The sequence below is a fragment of the Diospyros lotus genome, chromosome 3 (genome assembly GCF_014633365.1).
Source record: "Diospyros lotus cultivar Yz01 chromosome 3, ASM1463336v1, whole genome shotgun sequence".
Taxonomy (NCBI): domain Eukaryota; kingdom Viridiplantae; phylum Streptophyta; class Magnoliopsida; order Ericales; family Ebenaceae; genus Diospyros; species Diospyros lotus.
This window is the reverse complement of record NC_068340.1, coordinates 23,000,732-23,022,003: the sequence shown is the minus strand read 5'-3', so window position 1 is coordinate 23,022,003 and position 21,272 is coordinate 23,000,732. Positions and strand designations below refer to the sequence as shown.

The following is a 21,272-nucleotide window of genomic DNA, read 5'->3' as shown; positions in this document are numbered from 1 at the left end:
TTGAAAACGGGAAAGAGAACGCAACCTAAATTTTTTGTTATTTCAAAGATACATTTAAACTATACAATTTTGAGTCAATAATATTCCTGAATCTTTTATTGTTTTTAGATTCATTGTTCTCAATAAACTTATCAAGGTATGCAATTGACTCAAAATTATACAAGTTAGGAATGTAATTAAAATAATAAAAATATAATTGACTTGAAATTACAAGTTGAGCGGTAAAATGTGTGTTTTACACGTTATGGTATGGTAGTAGGTAGGAGCAATTGCAATGATTTAATTCTTTTTCCCTCTCCATGGTTTCAGTTTTTCATAAAATAGTAAAACTTATATCATATGCTTTGGTTGCGTTCCCTGTTTTCACTTTATTATTTGTATATAGAATTTGTTGGACTTCCATGAGATGTTAGTTGTTGTTAGTGGATCTTTGGGAGTAAAGTGGACAAAATTGATCCTGTAGTCAATCTCAAGCATACTCACTTATTTAAATTACAACAATGATCAGGTTTTCCCTAATATTTTACCCTAATTTTTTGGGGGAGGAATTATTGAATTTATATATGTGAATAAAGCAAGGGATAGCCTGTGTCGAAACACCAAAATTCAGGGCGCATTTAACCAATATTCACTCTCCACTCGCCGCTGAGGAAGTTTGAAGATCCACAGTGCAAAAATGGCTTACACAACTCCACTCCTCTTCCCTTCATCTCCATCTTATTCTTCACTGTCCATTGCCAGCAACAACTCTCTGAAGCTTGCCAGGAGAGCCGCTCGAGTTTTGATCATGGCGGCCGCTTCTTCGGACGCTGATGTCCCTCCCAATAAAACTACCAAATTGGTCACTTTTCTGGGTAAAGGGGGCTCCGGCAAGACCACCTCCGCCGTCTTCGCAGCTCAGGTACTTCCAATTATATTATTTCTACCCCATCCTTTGTTGTTTTTCTTTTTTTTGGTTTGATTTATTGAATGAATTGGGCTTGGCTTGTAAGATTGTTTGCTTGGCACCTGAGAAATTTCTCTTTGTAATTTTCTGGAATTTTTTCTGCTCTCCATGAACTTGCCGATCCTAACGGAAAAACATGCCTTCATTTCGTGAAACAATTTGATCACTGATAGGTTATAAGAAAATGGCAAAATTGTTCGATTGATTGGGAAGGGTAAAAGGGTAGGGGAAATAAGAAACGATGAGTTGTTTTGCAGAGGGTAATCGTGACCGAATTGAGTGTTTATGAAGCATGTTTTACTTCCATGATAATTGTGTTGTGTATTATAGTGTGTGAGTGTAAGTGTGAGTGTGGCTGTTTGTCCCACATTGGTTGTGTAAAGAGATGGGATTGGGTATTTATACTCCTCGCTCTCACTTGAGTTTGGGCCCTAAGGGACACCTAGATTTTGTGAGCAGGCGAACCCCTTGGCCCTTGCGTGCGCTGCCGTCTGTCGGGTCGATATACATATATATTTTATATAAAGGTAATTTAAATTATTCTCTTTATTTTTTGTTTCCTTTCCCTCCAGCGACAATCTGCTTGCCGAGCGACCACCATTAATCATGCTGCTGGTTTGACTGCTTCAAGCATCAGAATTGAAAGCCAACGTTCAATGCAATCTTCATTGTTGTGTCTACTCGGTGCCCTCAACTCAGCTATAAAAGGCTGGTCGAGCTGTCCTTTTCGATCATCGCCCACATCCGAGCTCCTCTGTTTCTGATTCTTTGTTCGTTGTTAGAGAGCAAGTTCCTTCCTCGAGTTCTGCTAGATCCGGCCGATTGTGGTTGTTGTTCGCCGGAGTAGACCATTGTATCCCATTGATAGACGCCGGAGCCTACGAGTGACCAGAGCAGGGTGTTACTGTCTTCAAGTCAGCACCTTTCGCGTGCCTCGGTCTTCCAACTTTTTCGATTGCCGTTTCCATCATCGAAATCTAGGTTTGTGTCTTTGTCTTTGCTTGCTTGCTATTGTTACATCGCAATTTATATTGCTGAAGGGTTTGTCGTAAAGGGACATGAAAAGAAAGTGTGCAAGCTTATAAAGTCTCTTTATGGACTGAAACAAGCATCAAAGCAATGGCACGAGAAATTTGATCACACTATGCTAGCAAATTGGTTCAAAATAAATGAGTGTGATAAATGTGTCTATGTTAAAACCATAGATCACGAGTGTGTCATTGTGTATTTGTATATGGATGATATGTTGATTATGGGCACTGATAGAAGTGTCATAGAATCCACAAAGAAGGTGTTGAATTTCAACTTTGATATGAAAGACTTGCTGGTGTCATTCTTGAAATTCGGATAACAAAGAATGCCAAAGGGTATATACTTTCTCAATCACACTATATCGAGAAAGTGTTACACAGGTTTGGTCATTTTGAGAGTAAGCCTTGCAATTACTTCATTTGATCCAAATTCTAAATTAAAGAAGAATAATGGTGAAAGTGTATCTCCTTTGGTACTTGCTCGGGTCATCAGAAGTTTAATGTACATCATGGATTGCACAAGACCCGATATTGCCTACTCAATAGGTAGGTTAGCGAGATACACGAGCAATCTTGGACGTGACCATTGGGATGCCCTTGTCAAGGTACTCAGGTATTTGAGGCACACGTTTGAGTATGGGTTGCACTACACGAGGTATCCATATCCACTAGTACTGGAAGGATTTAGTGATGCTAATTGGATCACTGATAGCATGGAGACTAAGTCAATCAGTGGGTACGTGTTTACCTTAGGTGGAGCTATTGTATCGTGAAAGTCTTCAAAACAGACGTGCATAGCACGATCTACTATGGAATCAGAGTTCATCGCTTTGGACAAAGCAGGTGAAGAAGCTAAATGACTTTGAAATTTCCTTGAAGACGTTTCACTGTGGCCAAAGCCTGCGAACGCCATATGTATCTATTGTGACAATTTAGCTGCTTTAATGCGAGCTAAAAATAGTGTTTACAATGGGAAGTCAAGACATATTAGGCGCAGGCATAATACCATAAGACAGCTGTTTACCAATGGAATAATTTCCATCGACTAAGTAAAGTCTAAGGAAAATTTGGCAGATCCTTTGATAAAAGGAGTGGCAAGGAAGTAAGTCACCTATACATTGAAGGGAATGGAGGTAAAGCCTACGAAATGAATTTTCTGGTAGCAACCTAACCCAGATGATTGGAGATCCCAAGATCTGGGTTAAATAGGCAAACTAGCTGGAATAATTCATAGTCTACATACTGAGGAACTTATAGTTCTTTCCCTAGTACCTGGTAGCGAAGAGAGTGTGTATTATGTCAATGATAAATGTAATATTGGTATCTTGTTATAAGAGGAGTAGTGACAGAGTACTCTTAATCAATGATTACCTATGTGAGAGTGGAAGTGGGTCGTTTCTATGAGAACTGTTCTAAGGGCTTGGGTTCTCTAGAGCTCTCATGAATTCAAGATACTGTCCAGGACTAAAATGAACACAATCGTATAGAACTCGAAGGTATAAGATGAGTTTTGTGTGATATTTGTTGTCTTGATTTATCACCAGAAGGATAGTTCAAAAGCTGGGCTCACTATTTCTTCGGTAAGTTCGATAGATACTCACTAAGGAAGGTTCAAGTCCAAAAGATACCTTGCCTGATGCATAACTTGTTTGTTTGCTCTTTGTGGCGTCGTGTCGATTTATTTGGTTTAGCACACTTACACACGTGGGGGATTGTTGTGTATTATAGTGTGTGAGTGTAAGTGCGAGTGTGGGTGTTTGTCCTACATTGGTTGTGTAAAGAGATGGGAGTGAGTATTTATATTTCTCCCTCTCACTTGGGTTTGGGCCTTAAGGGGCACCCCTTGGCCCTCGCACGCTCCCTTGTCGTCGCCGTCCGTCCAGTCGATCGGACAGGTGGGTCGGGTTGGTATACATTGGTATACATATATATATTTTATGTAAAGGAAATTTAAATTATTTTCTTTATTTTTTATTTCCATTCCCTCCAACGATGGTCTGTTTGCCAAGTGGCCTCCATTAATCGTGCTGCTGGTTCGACTGCTTCAAGTGTCGGAATTGAAAGCCGACGTTCAATGCAGTCTTCATTGTTGTGTCTGCTAGGTGCCCTCGATTCAGCCATAAAAGGCTGGTCCAGCTGTGCTTTTGGATCATCGCCCACATCCGAGCTCTTCCCTGTTTCCGATTCTCTATTCGCTGTCAGAGAGCAAGTTCCTTCCTCAAGTTCTGCCAGATCCGGCCGATCGTGGTCGTCGTTCGTTAGAGTAGACCGTTGTATCCCGTTGACAGACGCCGGAGCCTGCGAGTGACTAGAGTAGGGCATTACTATCTTCAAGTCAGCACCTTTCGCGTGCCTCGGTCTTCCAGCTTTTCCGATTGCCGTTTCCGTCACCGGAATCTAGGTTTGCGTCTCTGTCTCTGCTAGCTTGCTGCTGTTATATCGCAATTTATATTGCTGTGGTTTACCCCTATTCTCTGTTAGCTATAGTTGGTGAGTATCATATATACGCTGTGACTGTTGAGCTTTTGGGTTGTTGGTATTACTAGTGGAATTTCTGTATACACATTTGTGCTACTGTTTCAACAAAGTTGCATATCTGACCAAGAATGAAAGAAAACTAAGAGGTATTGACGTTCTGAATTGAGAAGGATTTAACTCATACCGCTTGTTCTTCAATCATGGATATATCTGGTTTATTTTGGGTACCCTGTGCAAATGCATTTTACGATTGATTTTGCCTTCTTCCTTTAGAAGTCTTTTATGGTATGGTTGTCTTGGGCATTGAAATATAAATCTTTGGCTATACCCCTTTATGCTTGATGCTGTCTGTATGAAATTCAGTTCTTTTCTTGAGGAATTTGTATGTCCATGAAGATGTATAGAGGCAGGTCTATGGTTCATTGGTATAAGACTAGCGTTCTTCTTTTCTGGGACTTATATCTTCTATAAAATTAACTTTACTTGGGGAGAAAAGGAAAAATGAATTTAATGGTTATGCTAGTAATTGACACTCTTCTTTTACTTTGTGCAAGGTTCCATGAGCTATAACTGTCTTGAGATTTTAACTAATCAGTTAATTTTTCCGATCAGGTCTATGGTTCATTGGTATAAGACCTGTATAGAAGTATAAAAGACTAGCGTTCTTCTTTTCTGGGACTTATATCTTCTATAAAATTAACTTTACTTAGGGAGAAAAGGAAAAATGCATTTAATGGTTATGCTAGTAATTGACACTCTTCTTTTACTTTGTGCAAGGTTCCATGAGCTATAACTGTCTTGAGATTTTAACTAATCTGTTAATTTTTCCGATCAGCATTATGCTATGGCTGGGCTTAAAACATGCCTGGTGATACATTCCCAAGATCCTACTGCTGACTATCTTCTAAATTGTAAGATTGGAACTTCTCCCACAACATTAAACATCAATCTTTCAGCTGTTAGGCTAGAAACTACTAGAGTATGTTTTTCTTTCTTCTTATGTGTTTTTTACTCTCTCTGATATTGGATTTTAACTTTCTTGGTCTGACTTTGTATAAATTATTTCCCAAAACTGTAGATGCTGCTTGAACCTCTCAAGCGGCTTAAGGAAGCAGATGCTCGTCTTAATATGACCCAGGGAGTACTTGAAGGGGTGGGTATGTGACAATCATTTTGATTGTTTGGTACTGAAAATATTGTTTTCATCAATTATGTTTTTATTTTCCGAGAATTCTCATCCACCTATCTTCGTATTAATATAGGTGGTTGGGGAAGAGCTTGGGGTGCTGCCTGGCATGGACACCATATTTTCAGCCTTAGCACTTGAAAATCTTGTAGGATTCTTAAGGAATATGTCTCAGATGAACCGGGATAGAGACAAATTTGATATTATTGTATACGATGGTGTGAGTACTGAAGAAACAATACGAATGATTGGTGCAACCAGCAAAGCAAGGTCTCTCCTCTCTCCCCATCCCTTCCTGTCTTCTCTCTTTCTCATATTATTATAATTTGTGTGATTACATGTTTCTGTACAGGTTGTACTTAAAATATTTGCGGCACTTGTCTGAAAGGACTGATCTTGGGAGGTTAGCTGGGCCCTCTCTATTGAGACTTGCAGATGAAGCTATTAGTTTGAGCAGCAGAGGGTCCAATCTAAATGGAAAACTGAGTACTGAGATTTGGGATGATCTAGAACTAACTCTGGAGGTATGATGATTGCCATTTCATTCTGTTTTGTGCTGATGTAACTCTATTAAGAATTCCATTGGTTGTATGCCTTTTAGAGAGGATCTTCTGTCTTTGTGGAACAAAGTAGATTTGGCTGCTACCTCGTGATGGATCCAGAAAATCCAGTTTCTGTTAATGCTGCATTACGTTATTGGGGGTGTGCAATCCAAGCTGGTGCACAGGTTTCTGGTGCACTTGGAATCGTGTCTCCAAATTCTAGTGTAGAATCAACAGAGACTGTCAAGAACAACTTTTCACCACTGCCTTATTGTCCAATTCCACCTCCTTTATTGGGTTCTCCTCCAGATTGGAATGAGATAATGCTGTACAAGATCAGTGAAGATGCAAGGGAGCTTCTTTCTCTGAAAAGAACCAACAGCAACCTGATTGTGCCTTCAGTCCAGTTCAATGTCGCCAAGAAAACAGTCAATCTCTTTATGCCAGGTTTTGACAAGTCAGAAATCAAGCTATACCAAGTATGCTTCCAACATCTTTTACTTTGCTCACAAACTAATGTCTTATTATGGTTTAAGTCTTCTGATGGAGGCCTAAAAAACTAGGATTTGAGATTTTTAGTATTAAGGCAAAAATTAGGACACTAGCTTGTATTTCCTAATTAATCTCTGATTTCTTTAATTTGATTCTTTTTCAAAATAAGGTTTATTGTTGCTCTGTATAACTATTTTTGCTATATATTGGAAGGCGTCCTTGAATTGAGTATAAATCGATAAATAAAATTGAGATTTGTTCTTAGTATCATTGTGAGTTCTTGTGTGATCATCTTCTACATCATCCTTCTAGTAGCGATCCTTCTAGAGATCCCAATTTATATTGCTGGTTCCTTGGGAATCTGAAATCATTGGGTTAGACTTAGCAATGATAACTGAAATGCATGTCACTCTAAGACGGCTCCTTTGTGACGGGTTCAAATTGCAGAAACAACCTCTCCGCAAAGCAAGGGTAAGGCTAGGTACAAGAATGACTCTTCCTTGACTCCTGCAAAGTGAGAAGCCTCATACATTAGGGATGCCTTTTTGGACTTCTCACAGAGTAAAGAAGAAAAGAGGCTTAGTAAGGTTTAGGCTATATATTTACAGAAAAAAAAGGTTTAGGCTATATATGTTAGAATAGATTTCTAAATCAAATATATGTAATCTCTGTGTGATAAATGATGCTTGGAAACTTGGTCACAAATATGGATATATGGATGTCAACACAAAATTTGAAAAAGTTGAGGATATATTTATCTCTTTAAAATTAATATCCATAACCCACCAATTACTGAAAAAAATAATTCAATATTGAAGATACAAATCAATTCATAAATTTAAATCATTGTCATTATGAAGCAACACTATTTCTTCAATTACACATCACTATACAACAATTTTAAAAAATTACTAATCGATAAATCATCTAGCAAAATAAATAAACTTAACACTTTGAAATATATATGTATATATTATCTTTGTTCATTGCAATGGTAAACACATAAAAATTAAGATCTAGAATAATTTAGCAACATGGATGGAGTTGAATTACACAAAAAAGCTTGGCTCCTAATGCACTGAATCATAAAAAGGCAATAATAGCCTCACACACAAAAAAAAAAATTAGGAGTGGTGTTTTTGTCAAGATTATCATGATAATGATGAAGTTGAAACCCATAGCTTTTGTTGAACAAGATATAGAGAGAAAACCCTTTTTAGGAGAAGAGAACTATGTAAGGTCTAGCCTCCTTCTATTGAAATTTATAGTAAGGTTATACAATAATTAAGGCTAACATAAGGCCTAATTACAAGTAAATTGACAGCTGATTACATGTTAATTACATTTATTCCAACACTCCCCTTCAAGCTGGAGCTTATAGGTCATATGCACCAAGTTTGTTACAAATGAAACCAATACGAGGACCTTGAAGAGACTTAGTAAAGACGTCTGCTAGTTGATCGAATGAATTGACAAAGCTAGTGGCAATACATCTGGATAAAATCTTTTCTCTGATGAAATTATAGTCAATTTCTATGTGTTTGGTCCTCTTATGAAAAACATGATTTGAGGTTATATGCAAGGCGGCTTGATTATCGCAGATTAACTTCATTTGCGTCACCTCACCATATTTTAATTCTTGAAGCAATTGTTTCAGTCATATAAGTTCACATGTTACGAAGGCCATAGCACGGTATTCTGCTTCGACACTAAACCTAGCAACCATATCCTGCTTCTTACTCTTCCAAGATATCAAGTTGCCACAAATTAGAACACAATACTCGGAAGTAAAGCATCTATCTAAGGGAGATCCTGCCCAATCAGCATCAAAATACCCAATCACCTGGGTATGATCCTTATCTTCATGTAACAATCCCTAACTTGGTGCGCCTTTGATATATCTAAGAATGCAAACAACAACATCCCAATGACTATCACATGGAGGCTGCAAAAATTGATAACCCCACTAACAACAAAAGAGATGTTTGGTCGAGTGATAGTGAGGTAGTTTAGCTTTTCGACAAGTCTACGATATTCTAAACAAAATTGAGAAAATATATTTCTCTATTTCTTACAATAATACAATGATTTCCCTATTCTCTTTATAGAGGAAGAGAATAATACAAAAGGAAAATAACAAAAAAGGAAATAGGAATATACATAGAATATACATAGAATCTAAGATATACAAAGAATATTCTATATTCAAGAAATACTTCTATTTCTACACTCCCCCTCAAGCTGGCTTGAAGATATCTTCCATGGCAAGCTTGCTCACAAATTTCTCAAACTGAGTTCTATGTACTCATTTTGTAAGAATGTCAGCCACTTGGTCAACTGTTGGAATATAGGGCATACAAATTACTCCATTATCAATTTTTTCCTTAATAAAGTATTTATCCACCTCTACATGTTTTGTCTTGTCATGGATAACTAGATTATAAGCAATAGAGATTGCAGCTTTATTATCACAGTAAACTTTAGCTGGAAGGGAAGTGGAGACCCTCAAGTCTGATAGAAGCCTCTTTATCCACATGACCTCACAAATACCATGGGTGGGCAACTGCACGAAATTCATCTTCAGCACTGCTTCTGGCCACCACATTTTGTTTCTTACTCCTCTAAGTAACAGGATTGCCTCCCACAAAAGTGCAATAACTTGATGTAGATCTTCGGTCAGTTATACTGCATGCCCAATCCGCATCTGTATAAGCCTCTACATGAAGATGTCCACGTTTTCTAAAAAGTAGACCTTTCCCAAGGGTTCCCTTTAGGTACCGCAGAATTCTGTAGGTAGCTTCAAAATGTTGTGAATCAGGTGAGTGCATAAATTGACTTACAACACTTACAACAAAGGCTATGTCTAGTCGAGTATGGGATAAATAGATAAGTCTACTCACAAGTCTTTGATATTTCTTCCTTTCTACCACATTCTTGGCCTCGGCAGGTTGAAGTTTTAAGTTGGGTTCAATAGGAGTTTCAGCAACCTTACACCCAAGCATTCTTGTTTCATTGAGTAAATCCAAAATATACTTACGTTGGTTGACAATGATCCCCTCCTTAGATTTTGCAAATTCCATCCTAAGAAAGTACTTTAGAGGACCCAAGTCCTTGATCTCAAACTCGTGAGCTAATCTCATTTTAAGCTCTTCAATCTCTCCCTTGTCATCACCAGTCATTATTATATCATCCACATAGACAATTAAGATTGCTTTCTTACCGTCGTTGGCGTGCTTGAAGAATAGTGTGTGGTCTGCTTGGCTATGAATGTAACCATAGCTTTTTACCGCATTTCCAAATCTTTCAAACCACGCTCTCGGAGACTATTTTAGACCATACAATGATTTTTTTAAACGACATACCTTGTTTGTACCGAGGCTCTTTTCAAACCCTAGTGAAAGATCCATAAACACTTCTTCTTCTAAATCACCATTTAGGAAGGCATTCTTAACATCAAATTGGTGGAATGGCCAATCAAGATTCACTGCAAGGGAGAGGAGAACTCGAATGGAGTTTATTTTAGCTACTGAAGCAAATGTTTCTTGATAGTCGATGTTGTATGTTTGGGTGAAACCCTTAGCAACCAACCTTGCTTTGTATCTTTCAATGCTCCCATCTGCCTTACATTTTATAGTAAATACCCACTTACAACCTACTGTTGTCTTGCCTTCTGATTTGTTCACAATCTCCCAAGTTTCATTCTTTCTAAGAACACTCATTTCCTCCTGGACTGCTAACTTCCAATCTGGGTCACCAAGGGCATCCTGAATTGTTCTTGGGACATGCAGGTTAGAAATATTTGAAAGAAAGGCCTTGTGATGATTGGACAATTTTTGGTATAACAGGTATTTAGCAATTAGGTGTTTGGTACAAGATCTCACTTATTTCCTAGTAGCAAAGGGACATCAAGATCAAACAAATCAAATGAAGAATAATCTGGAGGAGTGAGTTTAGAGTTACCATGAGAAGAAGAAGAACTATCGGAAACCCCATCACTCGAAGACGTTGATTGTTCAATTGTTAGAGGAATATTCGAATTGATAGTATTCTTCAGGGTTTGTCTTCTAGTATAAAACTAATGCTCCAGTTTTGGAATATTTTGATCTGTTTGTGGTAATTCTCCCCCTGGTTCCGATCCCATCATGCTAGGCACCTGTGAACCAGACACATCCTGTTCCACAATATTTGAAACATTTATATCCTTGAGTTGTTTATCAGAGTGGGGGAGAGCACCAATCATGGTAGGACGAGGATCATAGAGTTTTAAGTAATTATCCTCCTCAACATTAGAATTCAAAAAATTATCTTCTTTCTCAATATGCTCCCCCTGAAGATGATTTTTGGGAAAGTAGGGTTGAGTTTCGAGGAAAGATACATCCATACTAATATAAGTTTTTTTGGTAACAGGATTAAAGCATTTGTACCCTTTTTTATTTGGTGCATAGCCCAGAATGACACATTTTTCAGCTGTGGGATCCAATTTGAAACGAAATATTTGAGGAACATAAACAAAGCAAGTGCATCCAAAAACTTTTAAGGGTAACTCAGAATATATACAACAGAGAGGGAAGAGTTGTGTCAAAGAGTGTAAGGGGGTTTGAAACTGTAGAACACGAGTGGGCATACGATTGATGAGATAGGAAGCTGTTAAAATTGCATCACCCCAGAGGTATTTAGGGACATTCATAGAAAACATAATGGCCCTGGCAACCTCAAGTAGATGTCGATTTTTCCATTCAGCAATACCATTTTGTTGGGGAGTTTCACGGCAAGTGGATTGATGTAAAATTCCTTTTTCTTTTAAAAAAAACCCCCAAAGATTCATTAAAATATTCAATGCCATTATCAGATTGAAGAATACAAATTTTTGTGTTAAATTGAGCTTCAATCAGATGAAAAAAATCCTTAAAAGTTCTAAGCACATCGGATTTCTTTGCAAGTAAGTAAACCCAACAAACTCGAGTATGATCATCAATAAAAGTAACAAATCACTTTTTGCTAGACAAAGTGGAGACCTTAGAAGGGCCCCAAACATCACTATGTATTAAATATAATGGTTTTGAAGGACAATAGGGTTTTGAAAGAAATTTAACACGATGATCTTTGGATAAATGACAACTCTCGCAATGAAACATAGAAGGATCCACTCCTTTAAACAATGTAGGAAATAAATTTTTCAAGTAAGGAAAACTATGATGGCCTAGCCTAAGATGCCACTGCATTATTTGATTAGAAACAGAAGTAGAACTAATACCACTCAGCCCGTGAGCTTTTTTATTACGCAAGACATCCCCATCTAAATAGTAGAGCCCGTTTATTTCTCTAGCACTGCCAATCGTTTTCCTCGAGTTCTAGGCCTGAAAAATGCAATAGGAATCAAAAAAGATAACACGACAGTTAGAATCTTTGGAGAGTTTACTAATAGAAAGAAGATTGCAGGTAAGTTTAGGAACATGGAGTACTAATTGAAGATCAATATTGTCAGAAAGTTTAATGAGACCTTTACCTGCAATAGGTGAAAGACTACCATCGACTATTCTTATTTTTTCACTACCAGAACAAGGAATATACGAGTTGAACAGATGCAATAAACCAATCATATGATCAGATGCTCCTGAATCAATGATCCATGGAACAGACTGAAAAGAGCTAGATAGGGCAAAAGAGTTTCTACCTGAATAGGCCAAAGAACAATTGGGTGTACCGGGGGACAGATTAAGCTTTAGCAGTCGCAGAAGTTGATCAAGTTGCTCTTTGTTGAATGGTCCTGCATCAACTTCATGAGCAGTAGGTTGGGATCGCTTCGATCTAGACTTCCAATTGGCTGGCTTGCCATGAAGCACCCAACAGGTCTCCCGAGTATGGCGTGGTTTATTGCAATGATCACACCAAACACGAGGTTTTTCTTCCGCCTTTCGTTGACTCGCAATATGCCGCCCACCAGCATTAGCATCAGCAATCACGAGCGCCATATTTTCAGATAGCCCACTTTCTCCACTCTTTTTCTTGCCCAACATAGCCAGTCTTCGGCTTTCTTCACGCCGAACTTCAAAGAAGGCTTTACTAAGAGACAGGAGTGGGTTTCTACCGACGATCCTCCCTCGGACTTCATCATACTCAACATTGAGGCCAACGAGAAACTTAAATACCCAGTTAGCATTGACCATTTTCTGATAATATTTGCAATCTTCTGTGTTTTTCCACTCATATGTATTGAAGAGATCCAAGTCCTATCAAATGCGCTTTAAATAATTAAAATATATGGTGAAAGTATCACTACCTTGTCGAATCTCACTAAGTTTCAAGTTGAGCTCATAGATTTGGTATTGATTTCCCAAATCGGAATACATGACAGTGACTTCATCCTATGGTTCTTTTGGTGTAGAGAAGCACATATAGTTCGAACTTATCTCTTCCTCCATGGAGTTAACAAGCCACATCATCACCATTGAATTCTTGACATCCCAAATGTCATACAATGGGTCTTTATTGTCTGGGGCTAATGTGGCGCCAGTCAAATAGCCAATTTTTCCTCGACCTCGAATGTACATACGAACAAATTGCGACCAACGCAGGAAATTTGTACCATTGAGACGAATGATCGTAATCTGTACCAGATGTGAGCCGGAGGAGTTTCGGGGAACGCGAAACTGGTCTTGAGAAGATTGCGATTGCTAGGTCGGAGTGACTGAAGATGCAGAGTCAGTCATGATGGTTGAATAAATGGATCAGGGCAGCAGAGGCAAGGACCCACTAGCAGCTGGATCTAGATCTGTACAAATCTGGACACCCTAGCAAAGACCCACAAATCTGGATACTTGGATCTGGGTACTCAGTTGCCCAATCTGAACAATAAAGGTCCAGCACAAACAGTAGCACAAACGACACGAGCGAAGCACGAACGAAACAGCAAGAACGAAGGAGGCGGCTCTGGTGTGCAATGCAGAGCCGACCTTCGCAACAGCAACAGGTGCGAACGTCCGATGCGTGATGGAGAAGCAGCACGATCGATGGGTAGGGGCGGCTCTGGAGAGCGATGCAATGCCGACCTTCGCAACCAAGGACCGCGACAGGTGCGACTGATGAAAGCCGACCTTCGCGAGAGGCTAAGGGATCGCGATCGTTCCAGAGGTGGGAACCCTACTGGAGAACAACGACGCCTGAAGATGCAGCAGCGGTCGGGATGGCCGGATCTCAGAGGCGGCGGCCGATGTACGGGCGGCGGCAGCCGAAGGATGGCCAGTGAAGGACGGCGACACTTTTAGGGTATAGCAGAGGAAAGGAGAAAATTAGGGTTTCACAGTTGAATGGCTGTGATTTAATCCTAATTTTAGCTCCGATACCATCTAAACAAGATTGAGAAAATATATTTCTCTATTTCTTACAATAATACAATGATTTCCTATTCTCTTTATAGAGGAAGAGAATAATACAAAAGGAAAATAACAAAAAATGAAATAAGAATATACATAGAATCTAAGATATATAAAGAATATTCTATATTCAAGAAATACTTCTATTTCTACAAATATCTACCAGGGTCAGATAATAGCTCCCTCTGTCTTGATAAAAGCTTGATATTCGGGTCTATGGGAGTATCAACCGATTTATAATCGAGCATGCTAGCCTCCTCAATAATGTCTAAGGCATATTTCCTTTATAAAATAACTATGCCATTTTCGGACTGGGTTACTTCAATGCCAAGAAAATATTTCAACTTACCCAAATCTTTAGTCTAAAAATGCTTGAAGAGATGTGTCTTCAGTTAAAGAATATCATCCTGATCATTTCCAGTGATGACAATGTCATCCACATAAACCACTAGATAAATGCATTAACCATCTAATGAGTGGCGATAAAAACAAAGTTGTCTGCCTCAATGCAAATTATACCAAATTCCTGTAAAACTGTACTAAATCGTCCAAACCAAGCTTGCGAAGATTGTTTCAACCCATAAAAAGAGCGGCAAAGTTTGCATACTAATCCAAACTCCCCCTGAGCAATAAAGCCAGGCGGTTGCTCCATATAGACTTCCTCCTGAAGATCACCATGAAGAAAATCATTCTTTATATCCAACTGATAGAGAGGCTAATGATTTATTGTGGCAATGGATAAAAGCAAGTGCATGGAGGCAATCTTAGCCACTGGAGAAAAGGTGTCACTGTAATCCAACCCGAAAATCTGAATGTAACCTTTGGCAGCCAGGCGTGCCTTAAAGCGATCAACCTTCCCATCAAGACCAACATTCGCAGTATAGGCCCAGCGGCAGCCAACAATAGATTTACTAGGAGGAAGAGAAACCAATTCTCAAGTGTCACTAGAATGTAGAGCATCCATTTCATCAACCATGGCTTGGCACCACCTTGGATCTGAAAATGCCTCACTGGTAGTTTTAGGGATAGCAATAGAAGATAAATTGGACACAAAAGCATAATAGGGTGAAGCCAAGCCATGATAGCTAAGGAAGGTGTATATGGGGTGAGGGTTGCGAGTAGAGCATATACCTTTTCGAGTGGCAATGGGCTCAGGAGAAGGATTAACAACTGGCTCAGAAGCAACTGCCTAGTTCGAGGTAGGTGAGGATGTTGGAGCATGAGGTGAGTCAGCAGGTTCTTTGTCAACAGCCGCAAGAGGATGTGGACAACGATGATAAATCTGAAAGGGATGCTCAGGCAGTAGGAGCAGTATCTAAGGAGGAAGAACAAAGGTAAGGGATAGGAAGAACCTCAGAAACTGTGCAACTCTCGACAAGAGATGAGAGAAAGAAAAGAGATGTCTTAAAAATGGTAACATCAGTAAAATGAAATAACGCTTCTTATCAAGAGAGCAACACCGATAACATTTCTGAAGTTGAGAGTAACCAAGGAAAATGCACTTGATAGCCTTTGCAGAAAGTTTGGGACGGCCAATGGTCATGTTATGAACAAAACAAGTGCAACCAAAGACACAAAGTGGAAGTAGATAAAGACTCTGAGCAGGGAAAACGATGGAGTGGGAGACCTCATGCTATAAGACAGAGGAAGGCATCCGGTTAATGAGGTAACATGTAGTGAGAACAGTATTAGCCCAAAAATGGAAAGGAACATGACTATGAAGTAAAAGAGTGCGAGCAGTTTCAATCAAATGACGATTTTTGTGCTCTATAACTCCATTCTGCTGGGTTGTATAGGCACAGGAGGATTGATGTAAAATACCTTGAGAAGCCATGAAAGTAATGAAAGGAGCTGAAAAATATTCTCTAGCATTGTTACTGCGAAAGGCACAGATATAAACGTTAAATTGAGTTTGAATTTCAGCACATAAGTCCTTAAAAATAGTAAATAACTCTGAATGGTTTTCCAGTAAGAACACCCAAGTACATCGAGAGTAATTATCAATGAAAGTGACAAAGTACTGAAAACCTAAAACAAAGGGAACATGACAAGGACCCAAACATCACTATGGAAAAGTTCAAAAGGGGATGTAGCCCGATTATTAACACGCTTTGGAAACAAAGTATGAGACTGTTTTTCAAACTGACATGACTCACAATTTAAAGTGGAAACACTAGAAAGATGCGGGATCATCTTTTGTAGTTTGGATAGACTCAGATATCCCAAACTATTATGAAGAAGAGTAGGAGACTCAGTAGAAATGCAGGTTGTTGGTGAAGAGGGCCTGTCAAGATGATACAGTTCTTGCGGCTCACGCTCGACACTAATCATCTGTCCCGTACCTCGGTCCTGCACAACAGCAAAATTAGCAAAAAAGGTTATGGAACAATTAAGAGCATGTGTCAATTTACTAACAAAAGCAAGATTAAAGAGGTTTCCAGGAACATATAAAACAGAATCTAAGGGTAATGAAGGGAGCGGTCGGGCTTGACCGATGCCTCTAGCAGATGTTTTGGAACCATGGGCAAGAGTAACAGTTGGCAGACAGGAAAAAAGACTTTGATTACCAGAGAGATGATCGGTTACACTAGAATCAATAACCCATGGTCCAGGAGTGGTAGATCGAGTAACGCAAGCAATAGAATTACTAGTGTGCACCACAGAAGCAGTGGATGACGATGCAACCTGTTTAGAAGCCTGATACTGAAGATAACCCTCATAATCACTTCTAGTCAAAACAAAAGATGGAGAAGAATGATTCTCAGAAGATTTTGTTGGGGAATTGGCAGCAACAAACTAAGCCACATTAGTAGTGCATGGCGGTCGACCATGCAATTTGTGACACCTTTCTCAAAGATGGCCCCACTTATGACAATAATTGCATTTAGAGCGGTTATCTTGTTGGGGAATTGGCAGCAACAAACTAAGCCACATTAGTAGCGCATGGCGGTCGACCATGCAATTTGTGACACCGTTCTCAAAGATGGCCCCACTTATGACAATAATTGCATTTAGAGCGGTTATCTCATTGTGAGTTACTGCCTTGGTTGTTCCCTTACTCTCTTCTACCAAAAGTTTGTGACGCCAAGATAGAGGAATCAACTTGAGAACCATCAATGACTGAAGACGAGGAAGAAACCCGAAGAAGTCTAGCAAAGGAATCTTCTAGCATCGGAACAGTGGGACTGGATAATATTTGATCCCGAACTAGAGTAAGGTCAGATCGAATGACAGTCAATCCCAGAACCATATAGAACTTATCTCGTTGCTGCAATTGTTTTTCTGTAGTATTACTAACTAGTAACTAAGAGTTGAACTCTTCCTTCAAAGATTCTAAGAGGCCAAGAAATTCAAACATATCCATATCCTGTTGCTTCAAATGAACAATAGTGGAAACAATAGAATAGAGACGTTGGATATCATTAGTATAAAGAGATTTGGCCTTTTTCCATACCTGAACACAAGTCTTGTATGCCTTGTAAATGACATATAGTTTTGGATCAATGGTCTGCCATAACATATTACAGAGAAGAGCATTGGTCTTTTTCCACGTTGCTCTCTTAGCATCGGAAGTTTCATCGGCTTTCTTATTCAAGTGATCTTCCATTCCTTGACCCATGAACCATAACTCAACAAAGGCAACTCAAGACATGTAATTGGTACTTCCAACCAGTTTTTTAGAAGTAATGACAGGTGAGGAAGAAAAAAGGCGAAGAGAACCATGCAGATTTAGATCCGGAAGTGACTGAAGATGCTGGACTCTCCATATTTTGGATGGAAGGCAACTCTGAAAAATAGATCTGAGGCAAAACAGGGCTAAATGAGATGCCAGAGGGGGGTTACTGGAGTGCCAAAAAAGGCATAGTGACGAAACGATAGAGGCTCATCAAAGTTCTTGCGACGAAGGATGGGAACGAAACCATTGGGATCGAGACAGATTGAGTGAGATGAGTCCAATGGCGGTGATGGTGTTGCGATCGAAGCACCAAAGAGAGAGATTAGAGCAAAAAATCGCTTGGCAAACAATTTTGACGAGGGGCGCGTGATGGCGGCTCTGACAACAGGGCTCTAGGGTTGGGTCAATCTAAGGCTAGCAAACACAACGGTGACGATGGCTCGAGCAACCGGTGGCTAGAAAGGCCGATGGCAGAAGGCCAACGATTTCAGATCTAGCAGGATACCCTTCGACTTCTCAGGCGCTCGACAGCAACGAGAAGTGGACGACGCAATAGGCGGCGGTGGTCAGCGGCAGCAGCGGCTGGAACTAGGGTTTGGTTAGGGTTGGCGTTGATAAAATGTTGAACAAGAGATAGAGAGAAAACCCTTTTTAGGAGAAGAGAACTATGGAAATTTATAATAAGGCTATACAATAATTAAGGCTAAAATTAAGGCCTAATTACAAGCTAATTGACAGCTAATTACATTTATTCCAACAGCTTCTTTATAGTCACCCATCCATTTTGGACCAAATTCAATTGTTTAGGTAGTTTGAAAAAAAAAAAAAATTGCCATTTTATGTAAGATTTTGATTTTCTTTACTTCATTGCCCAAGTCAAGATTTGCTTCTTATAGTTTGTCTCATTTCTTTTAAGTCCTAAATAGCCATAAGTATCTAGGATTTTTTCGTTTTTGGTAAAAATTGTCATAATTTCTATAATTATGGCATTAACAAGGACAATTAGTGTTATAAGTTGAATTAGAAATGCATATGTTGGGTCCTTGACTATAGACAGACTTGATTTGGATAACCATGAGGGTTTCTCTTTACATTTGTATGTTTCAAATAACATCGAGAGGTGTTGATGAGCAGTTTGGTTCCCAGAGATGGAGTGAGAGAATAGAGTACTAGCAGTCACTATTTTTTTATCGGCAAGTAGTGTTAGAAGCTGCTGATAAGGTGCCACTGAAGGTTATGGGGGCTGGGAAATATTGAAGCATCTGAAGGAGGTTAGTGAGAAATTTTGAGCAGAGCAATTCCCAGTGCCTATTTATAGGTGAGTGACAGGGTAGTCATAATAACCTCTGCAAGAAATCTGGGCCTGATTTGGTACGTAATCTCACAAAATCCAACACAAAGTGAGGGGCATTCTATGGAGTTTGGAATGCAGTTAAAGGGTTGTTCCAGAATCCCGTATGGCCGAAGTGGCCATGCACTGGTAACTGACTCTCTCTCTCTCTCTCTCACAGTGGTCACAAGCAAATACCTCAAGGGGGAGTCACACCTGCTGCAAGGCACCAGCTTATTGCCACTAAAACACAAGACCCTAATAGCTCCAAAGGGAAGGAAGCACTGTCTTATCCCTCCTTAGGATTCTAAAGGTTGGAAGTTACTTGAGTCTCTCAATCATTTGGCTGGGCGAGCTAGTGATTTCTTCAGCCAAGAGGAGTCCTTCAACTTCTAGAGTTCAGTGCGCTTAAGGTTAATTGACCTTGGACCTAAGCAAGTGGATATGTACATAAAAGAGTTTTTCTCATACTAATCCAACTGTCTCTCCTTAATAGTATGCCTATAGTTGATGCCTTATCATGGGTTTCTAGGAAACGACACAATCAAGAAGAGCCAATTCCCACGTTCATGCATGAATCCACAAATTTGAGTTGTTTTTCGTTCTACTTACACACTTCACCACAACAGAATGCTCCCGCACGCACGCACACACACATAAATAAAGAGAGAGTTTGTACTTGAATAAATTTGACCCAATTTCAGCGAAGTTATTCCATTGAATAAGCCAATAAACCACCTGTTGTGTCCAGACACATCTTATATTGTGTAGGAGTTTCTGTATCCAGTGTGTCTAGACATGGATGCAATCCCTTAAGTGTCCATAATTCGTTGTATAACGTGTAGGAGTTTCTGAAAATGGTTGCCTGCATTATAGTTTCTGTATTTGATTTGATTGTCTACTTCAATATTTGCCATCCTTCAACAAATTAACAGAATCAAAATGACGTTTACTTTTAAACTATGACTATTACAGTTCAGGGGAGGATCAGAGTTGCTGGTTGAAGCAGGGGACCAGAGGCGCATTATTCGTCTGCCATCTCAGATTCAAGGAAAAGTGGCAGGTGCCAAGTTTTCCGACAGAAGTCTTGTAATCACATTGCGGTAGTTTTGATCTTCATTTCTTGCTTCACATAGAGATAGTTCTGTCAAGATCGTCTATTAAATAGCATGCATAGAGGTTCCTCCAGTTCTTTTCTCTGTCTGTGTTTTGTCAACTAAAAGCCCCTCTTCTTTAAACTGACTTGTATCCGAAGATAATGTGATTCAAATTTGCATTCAATTTAAATTAACTCTAGTGAATGAATACCATATAAGATTCATTGTTTTCTTTATTCAACAGCTGAACCCTTGGTTGCATGATTTTACAACTTATGTCATCTCTTATCTAATCTGATGTGGGTTTTATAGCCACTGCCACAGTGTTATATATCCGTTTCTCCTTATCCTCATCTCTTAGTTCTTAAAATGATTTGAATAAGTCGACGTTATATAGATATTTTAGTTATTTTGCTATTATCTGCTTGAGATTTTGTAGGATAGTGAGTGACTAAATTATAGAAGTTGTTAATATTTTTCTATATATTAGTCACTGACAATGAATAAAGTCATGAACTATAGTGGAGGTTTGGATTTCCTCGAATTAAACCTGTCAAACATTTTCCATCCATTGAATTCTCTCACAATAGGGATGGGTAAAAACTACCAGTCCAAGACAGATTCCCCCTCTTCACATCGACCTGTTACCATAAGCCAAACTCTCCCATGTGACACAGTTTCTTTTCCCCCTTTTTTTTCATACTTTTAAGTTCTTTGGAAATTTTGGTGTATTATGCTGATCGAGAAGCAAGTTTCTTTATTGACAGAGCAAAGGAGTAAGCCTGGCACCTCCTCAGAAGTAGTTCCCAAGTTTTTTTGTTGCATTTCCTACTTCAACAAGTTGTAGAGTATCCATGGTAAATCTATAGAACTGTAATTGATGTCATTGCTAAAACTGTTTATATTGAGACTTGAGATCTTATGTTCGAGTGTGGTGTTTGGCGATAATTTAGGTGATCTATAAATTTAAGAGTGGGCAGTTGATAATGTTGTCTCGATAACTCTTCATTTGTTGAGCCTCAAAGAATTAAAAAACAATATACCATGTCTTTAAATCACTTGAATTTTTTAATTTAAAAAACTGATGTCACCATTCAACACACTTATCTTGGAACTACAGT

The 21,272-nt window shown here is 39.1% G+C and overlaps 1 protein-coding gene across 5 annotated transcripts; it reads left to right on the top strand.

Moving 5' to 3' along the window:
- The first annotated feature begins 533 nt into the window (after positions 1–533).
- On the top strand, positions 534–20,409 carry LOC127798092 (uncharacterized protein At1g26090, chloroplastic). 5 transcript variants are annotated; one of them, XM_052331404.1, is made up of 8 exons: positions 753–901; positions 1,519–1,927; positions 5,291–5,434; positions 5,534–5,608; positions 5,718–5,911; positions 5,994–6,165; positions 6,243–6,662; positions 20,030–20,408. In XM_052331404.1, the coding sequence occupies exons 3-8, from the start codon at positions 5,300–5,302 to the stop codon at positions 20,159–20,161; spliced, it is 1,128 nt and encodes a 375-aa protein (XP_052187364.1). In that variant the 5' UTR covers positions 753–901; positions 1,519–1,927; positions 5,291–5,299; the 3' UTR covers positions 20,162–20,408. The 5 variants fall into 5 exon arrangements, with proteins under 5 accessions (XP_052187360.1, XP_052187361.1, XP_052187362.1 ...); XM_052331400.1 differs by lacking the exon at positions 1,519–1,927 and having other exon boundaries at positions 534–901; positions 20,030–20,409; XM_052331405.1 differs by lacking the exons at positions 753–901; positions 1,519–1,927 and adding an exon at positions 3,927–4,378.
- The last annotated feature ends 863 nt before the right edge of the window (positions 20,410–21,272 follow it).

What these genes read in the sequence shown, in the direction of transcription:
- LOC127798092 (XM_052331400.1), top strand. Translation starts at nt 677, where the DNA reads ATGGCTTACACAACTCCACTCCTCTTCCCTTCATCTCCATCTTATTCT. An exon ending in CCGCCGTCTTCGCAGCTCAG is followed by an intron (nt 902 to 5,290) that starts GTACTTCCAATT and finishes TTTTCCGATCAG; the next exon opens with CATTATGCTATGGCTGGGCT. An exon ending in TTAGGCTAGAAACTACTAGA is followed by an intron (nt 5,435 to 5,533) that starts GTATGTTTTTCT and finishes CCAAAACTGTAG; the next exon opens with ATGCTGCTTGAACCTCTCAA.